Consider the following 8,146-nt stretch of genomic DNA (forward strand, 5'->3'; position numbering starts at 1 on the left):
ACTACTATAATACTGCCCCCTATGTACAGGAATATAACTACTATAATACTGCCCCCTATGTACAGGAATATAACTACTATAATACTGCCTCCTATGTACAAGAATATAACTACTATAATACTGCCCCTATGTACAAGAATATAACTACTATAATACTGCCCCTATGTACAGGAATATAACTACTATAATACTGCCCCCTATGTACAGGAATATAACTACTATAATACTGCCCCTATGTACAGGAATATAACTACTATAATACTGCCCCTATGTACAAGAATATAACTACTATAATACTGCTCCTATTTACAAGAATATAACTACTATAATACTGCTCCTATTTACAAGAATATAACTACTATAATACTGCTCCTATTTACAAGAATATAACTACTATAATACTGCCCTCTATGTACAAGAATATAACTACTATAATACTGCCCCCTATGTACAAGAATATAACTACTATAACACTACTCCTATGTACAGGAATATAACTACTATAATACTGCCCCCTATGTACAGGAATATAACTACTATAATACTGCCCCCTATGTACAGGAATATAACTACTATAATACTGCCTCCTATGTACAAGAATATAACTACTATAATACTGCTCCTATTTACAAGAATATAACTACTATAATACTGCCCCTATGTACAAGAATATAACTACTATAATACTGCCCCTATATACAAGAATATAACTATTATAATGCTGCCCCAATGTATAAGAATATAACTACTATAATACTGCTCCTATTTACAAGAATATAACTACTATAATACTGCCCTCTATGTACAAGAATATAACTACTATAATACTGCCCTCTATGTACAAGAATATAACTACTATAATACTGCCCCCTATGTACAAGAATATAACTACTATAATACTGCCCCCTATGTACAGGAATATAACTACTATAATACTGCCCCCTATGTACAGGAATATAACTACTATAATACTGCCTCCTATGTACAAGAATATAACTACTATAATACTGCCCCTATGTACAGGAATATAACTACTATAATACTGCCCCCTATATACAGGAATATAACTACTATAATACTGCCCCCTATGTACAGGAATATAACTACTATAATACTGCCTCCTATGTACAAGAATATAACTACTATAATACTGGTCCTATGTACAAGAATATAACTACTATAATACTGCCCCCTATGTACAAGAATTTAACTACTATAATACTGCCCCCTGTGTGCAAGAATATAACTACTATAATACTGCCCCCTATGTACAGGAATATAACTACTATAATACTGCCCCCTATGTACAGGAATATAACTACTATAATACTGCCCCCTATGTACAGGAATATAACTACTATAATACTGCCCCCTGTGTGCAAGAATATAACTACTATAATACTGCCCCCTATGTACAGGAATATAACTACTATAATACTGCCCCCTATGTACAGGAATATAACTACTATAATACTGCCCCCTATATACAAGAATATAACTACTATAATACTGCTCCTATGTACAAGAATATAACTACTATAATACTGTCCCCTATGTACAAGAATATAACTACTATAATACTGCCCCCTATGTACAGGAATATAACTACTATAATACTGCCCCCTATATACAAGAATATAACTACGGTGACTGTTTCCTCGCTGTGTTGGAGACTGTCAGTAAGTTGTTTTAGGCCGATGATCAAGAAAAACACCTGAACAATGTGATGCCTGTGCAGCGCTGCAAACGGGGTCGCTGGGAGCAGCTGATTTATGAGTCTGTGTCTGGTGTCCTGGAGGATAGTGGTGTGATCAGTGATCTGGTGTTCTGGACTCTTAGCAGAATTTCGAGTGCAGCTCTGAGTGTGACTAGAGCAGAGGACCTGGATTGGAATCACGCCGCTGTGCAGTCTGTGTGTCAGGGACAATTTTTGCGCTGTAACAAACTTTGTGCTGCCCAAAGTTTATCTGAGCGGTGTCCAGTCTGGATGCAACTGTGACAGACCCTCAGCTGCGAGCAGTATTGGCTCAGGACGGGTTTCTAGTCTCTGCTGCTGGAATTGCAGTCAGTGGATGCCAGGTTTCTGGTAGCCTGTTCTCACTGTGCTGAGTGATGACTATTTAGGCGATTGTCTGGCGCTGAGTCATGAGTGCAGAGTCCTCACCCGGGGGCGCTGGCGAGTCGCCCGGCCCTCCGCGCACATCGCTCTCTCCCTTTTTCTTCTGCTCCTTCCTCTGTGTGAAAAAACGTCACATTCAAGAATTTAACCCCCAGGGATTGTAAAGCTGCTGCGACCCTCCCTGTCCTGGGAACACCTGCAAGAAGCGCAGCAGCAGCATGGTATTTTATTAGAGAGACACTAAATTGAGCTAATAATGTACCAGTATTTGTAAAAAAAAAAAAAAATATATTATTTTTTTTTCATAATTTCTTATTATAGTTTTTATTATCATTATTTGTATTATTATATTATTGTTTTATTATAATTTTTAATTATATTTTTATCATTTTTTTTATACTTGTTATATATTTATTTGTATTTTTATAAAAATAACAAAAAATGATAATAGAAAATAAATAATTATAATAAAAAGGAAAAATACAATTAAAAATGATAATAAAAATGATAATACAAATAAATATTTAGTAATGATAATACAAATGTATAGCAATTAATTTTAATAAGGAATAAAATACAATTCAAAATGATGATAAAAAATATCATTTTTATTTGTATTTTTATTATAATTATCCTTTATTAGAATTCTTTTATTTTTAGCATTTATTTGTATTATCATTATTTAATATTTTGTTTTATTTTACCCTAATTTTTATTTGTATTTTATATTTATATTTTATGTATTATCATTATTTTTATTACCTGTATTTATGAAAAAAACTAATTATATATATATACATATACATATATATATATATACAGTGCCTACAAGTAGTATTCAACCCCTGCAGATTTAGCTGGTTTGATAAGATGCAAATAAGTTAGAGCCTTCAAACTGCAAACGAGAGTAGGTTTTATGAACAGAACCATAAATCTTACAAACCAAAAAGTTATGTTGCTCAGTTGATTTTTATTAAATTTTAAACATAAAAGTGTGGGTCAATTATTATACAACCCCTATGTTTAATATTTTGTGGAATAACCCTTGTTTGCAATTACAGCTAATAATCGTCTTTTATAAGACCTGATCAGGCCGGCACAGGTCTGTGGAGTTATCTTGGCCCACTCCTCCATGCAGATCTTCTCCAAGTTATCTAGGTTCTTTGGGTGTCTCATGTGGACTTTATTCTTGAGCTCCTTCCACAAGTTTTTAATTGGGTTAAGGTCAGGAGACTGACTAGGCCACTCCAACACCTTGACTTTTTCCCTCTTGAACCAGGCCTTGGTTTTCTTGGCTGTGTGCTTTGGGTCGTCTTGTTGGAAGATGAAATTACGACCCATCTTAAGATCCTTGATGGAGGAGCGGAGGTTCTTGGCCAAAATCTCCAGGTAGGCCGTGCTATCCATCTTCCCTTGGATGCGGATCAGATGGCCAGGCCCCTTGGCAGAGAAACAGCCCCACAGCATGATGCTGCCACCACCATGCTTGACTGTAGGGATGGTATTCTTGGGGTCGTATGCAGTGCCATCCAGTCTCCAAACGTCACGTGTGTGGTTGGCACCAAAGACCTCGATCTTGGTCTCATCAGACCATAGAACCTTGAACCAGTCTGTCTCAGAGTCCTCCAAGTGATCATGAGCAAACTGTAGACGAGCCTTGACATGACGCTTTGAAAGTAAAGGTACCTTACGGGCTCGTCTGGAACGGAGACCATTGCGGTGGAGTACGTTACTTATGGTATTGACTGAAACCAATGTCCCCACTGCCATGAGATCTTCCCGGAGCTCCTTCCTTGTTGTCCTTGGGTTAGCCTTGACTCTTCGGACAAGCCTGGCCTCGGCACGGAAGGACACTTTCAAAGGCTGTCCTGGCCGTGGAAGGCTAACAGTAGTTCCATAAGCCTTCCACTTACGGATGATGCTCCCAACAGTGGAGACAGGTAGGCCCAACTCCTTGGAAAGGGTTTTGTACCCCTTGCCAGCCTTGTGACCCTCCACGATCTTGTCTCTGATGGCCTTGGAATGCTCCTTTGTCTTTCCCATGTTGACCATGTCTGAGTGCTGTTCACAAGTTTGGGGAGGGTCTTAAATAGTCAGAAAAGGCTGGCAAAAGAGATCTTTAATCCACACATGTGAAGCTCATTATTCTTGGTGCCTGAACTACTTCTTAATACTTTAGGGGGACCAAACAGAATTCTTGTGGTTTGAGGGGTTGAATAATAAATGACACTCTGAATTAACTTTTAACGTTTTTAAAAAAAACAAAAACAAAATTTGCTGCAGTGCATTTCCCACCTCCAGGCTGATCTACAGTACAAATGTCACAATGCCAAGTTAATTCCGCATGTGTCAACCAGCTAAATCTGCAGGGGGTTGAATACTACTTGTAGGCACTGTGTGTATATATATATATATATATATATATATATATATATATATATATATATATATATATATATATATATATAATGTGTGTGTGTATATAGATAGATATGGATATATAATTAGTTTTGTTTTCTTTTCATAAATAATACAGATAAAAATAATGATAATACATAATAAAGTATAAAACTGAAATACAAATAAAAATTTGTGTAAAAAAAAATTGTGTGTATATACATACGTACATTTTATATATATATATATATATATATATATGTATGTACATATATATATATATATGTATGTACATATACAGTACAGACCAAAAGTTTGGACACACCTTCTCATTTAAAGATTTTTCTGCATTTTCATGACTTTGAAAATTGTACATTCACACTGAAGGCATCAAAACTATGAATTACCACATGTGAAATTATATACTTAACAAAAAAGTGTGAAACAACTGAAAATATGTCTTATATTCTAGGTTCTTCAAAGTAGCCACCTTTTGCTTTGATGACTGCTTTGCACACTCTTGGCATTCTCTTGATGAGCTTCAAGAGGTAGTCACCGGAAATGGTCTTCCAACAATCTTGAAGGAGTTCCCAGAGATGCTTAGCACTTGTTGGCCCTTTTGCCTTCACTCTGCGGTCCAGCTCACCCCAAACCATCTCGATTGGGTTCAGTTCTGGTGACTGTGGAGGCCAGGTCATCTGGTGACTGTGGAGGCCAGGTCATCTGGCGTAGCACCCCATCACTCTCCTTCTTGGTCAAATAGCCCTTACACAGCCTGGAGGTGTGTTTGGGGTCATTGTCCTGTTGAAAAATAAATGATGGTCCAACTAAACGCAAACCGGATGGAATAGCATGCCGCTGCAAGATGCTGTGGTAGCCATGCTGGTTCAGTATGACTTCAGTTTTGAATAAATCCCCAACAGTGTCACCAGCAAAGCTCCCCCACACCATCACACCTCCTCCTCCATGCTTCACGGTGGGAACCAGGCATGTAGAGTCCATCCGTTCACCTTTTCTGCGTCGCACAAACACACGGTGGTTGGAACCAAAGATCTCAAATTTGGACTCATCAGACCAAAGCACAGATTTCCACTGGTCTAATGTCCATTCCTCGTGTTCTTTAGCCCAAACAAGTCTCTTCTGCTTGTTGCCTGTCCTTAGCAGTGGTTTCCTAGCAGCTATTTTACCATGAAGGCCTGCTGCACAAAGTCTCCTCTTAACAGTTGATGTAGAGATGTGTCTGCTGCTAGAACTCTGTGTGGCATTGACCTGGTCTCTAATCTGAGCTGCTGTTAACCTGCGATTTCTGAGGCTGGTGACTCGGATAAACTTATCCTCAGAAGCAGAGGTGACTCTTGGTCTTCCTTTCCTGGGGCGGTCCTCATGTGAGCCAGTTTCTTTGTAGCGCTTGATGGTTTTTGCAACTGCACTTGGGGACACATTCAAAGTTTTCCCAATTTTTCGCACTGACTGACCTTCATTTCTTAAAGTAATGATGGCCACTCGTTTTTCTTTACTTAGCTGCTTTTTTCTTGCCATAATACAAATTCTAACAGTCTATTCAGTAGGACTATCAGCTGTGTATCCACCTGACTTCTGCACAACACAACTGATGGTCCCAAACCCATTTATAAGGCAAGAAATCCCACTTATTAAACCTGACAGGGCACACCTGTGAAGTGAAAACCATTTCCGGTGACTACCTCTTGAAGCTCATCAAGAGAATGCCAAGAGTGTGCAAAGCAGTCATCAAAGCAAAAGGTGGCTACTTTGAAGAACCTAGAATATAAGACATATTTTCAGCTGTTTCACACTTTTTTGTTACGTATATAATTCCACATGACACCAAACTTTTTGTCTGTACTATATATATATATATATATATTATAATATTTGTGGGGGGGTTGCCAGTCTTTTGTGCCGCCGGTTAGTTTCGCTTCCTCACCGCTGCCTCATTCACTTCCCGTTTCAGGTTTAACCTCTTGGCGAAGACGAGGCGGACGTGGAAACAGGACGGGATGAACTCGCTGCAGTACACCCTCATATCCAAGGAGCTGCCGCCCCTCTACACCAACATCACCGTAGACATCGGCAAAGACAAAGGCCTGCGGTCCCGCACGTGATACCGTCCGACTCCCACCACCATAGTGACAGCCGGCTGTACCCTGTGCGGGTGACGGAGCCCAATGCCGACCCAGCATTGCAATATATCAATATTTTTCCTCTACTCTACTGTAATCAATAACTGCAAAACCAAAGAGCGGCCACCATGGCACCTCCTGTCCACTAGAGGTCAGCGTGCTCAATCCACCAACCCCTGGACGTCACCAGAGGTCGGTGCTTGTGCTAAAAAACTGAGGACCAGCGTGTGAAGGGGCTACCGTCATCCAGAAGAGAATTCGGATAATTCCCACAAGTGCAATTCTTGGTGTTTTTTTTTTTTTTTTTTTTTGGGGGGGGGGGGGGGCGGGTTTTGTTTGTTTTTTCATTCACTTTTTTTCACTTTTTAATAAGGATTTTACAAGAAAAAAAGTTTTTTTGTTTGTTTTTTTTCTTCTCTGACTGCAAATTTCATTGGATCGTTCTGAGTGGACTGACTGAGTTTCCATTAATTTTTTTTTTTTTTTTGGCTTTCGACAAAAGAAAACTTTTTTTATATTCTTGGACCTTGTAGTTAAAGGGACGTGCAGACACTTGAATGGAACAATAACCAGTATTAACTTCAAACCCAAAGTGCCTTTTAATGCCAATTTATCATGTGGGATGTGTATATTTTTTCTAGGTGTTTGGGTTTTTTTTTTTGGGGGGGGGGGGGGTTGTTTTTTTGTTTTTGTTCTTTTGAAATGTGAAAATATTCTGAATCATTTCTGAAATAAATAGATCTATACTTACACTACGGTTCACAGCGCGACTCTGGTCAGCCCGGGAATTGTGTATTACACCTACTTCCCCCGTTATTTGGCACCAGTTGGTACCGCCTGTGATCTGTTGCATGTGCTGACGGACTTCACCATTACACTTAGAGGGGGGTTCCAAATTATAATTCAGGTTAAATTCGGGACTAAAATGCCCCCCCAGACCGAATTGGGCTAGCGGGAGGGGGCATTCCTGGGAGTGGATGGCGGCACAGCTCTTCCAGGATGAGATATGAGCGCACCATACTGCCACACGGTGGGCACGGCCACTCACTGCAACATAGAGGACTTTGTGCGCCATCTACAGCCTTTTTTTTTTTAATATATAGAGCGCCTTAATTTTTATATAATAAAATTCTGCATATTTCCAAAATAGTTTATCATTATAAGTCATTAATTTCAAGATCTCTGCTTGCAGTTGGTGAACGGAAAAATTATTTGAGTCTGCAAAGGTTGCAAAAATCTCATTTGATATTTTTTTTCATTTCTGGCAGCCATAATAGTCGACACTCTGCAACCTTTATCTCTGTCCCGGTGTCAGTCTTCGCTGCAGCGTCTGTCATTGTATTCGTGAACCAGTAGGCACAGGATGAGCAGTGCTGCTGCAAGGAGATGTAGGAGCACGAATAAAAAAAACCCATGTGAATGGGAACCAACGCCCATGCCGTCCTGACGCAGTGGCAGGACTCATTACAATGTGTCGGCGCCCCTAGGA

General features: G+C 39.3%; 1 protein-coding gene across 3 annotated transcripts in view; it reads left to right on the forward strand.

Annotated features, from left to right (window-relative positions):
• The window catches only part of LOC141171967 (beta-1,4-galactosyltransferase 3-like), a 52,964-nt gene extending 45,999 nt beyond the window's left edge, over positions 1–6,965 (forward strand). For all 3 annotated transcript variants that reach the window (XM_073655705.1, XM_073655706.1, XM_073655704.1), the window contains exon 7: positions 6,489–6,965. In XM_073655705.1, coding sequence (XP_073511806.1) covers positions 6,489–6,639 — 151 coding nt within the window. In that variant the 3' untranslated portion in view covers positions 6,640–6,965. The remainder of the gene's footprint in view (positions 1–6,488) is intronic.
• Positions 6,966–8,146: the final 1,181 nt, after the last annotated feature.

The sequence above is a fragment of the Phyllobates terribilis genome, unplaced genomic scaffold (genome assembly GCF_046119375.1).
Source record: "Phyllobates terribilis strain yellow unplaced genomic scaffold, ASM4611937v1 Scaffold_12__6_contigs__length_324123572, whole genome shotgun sequence".
Lineage (NCBI taxonomy): Eukaryota > Metazoa > Chordata > Amphibia > Anura > Dendrobatidae > Phyllobates > Phyllobates terribilis.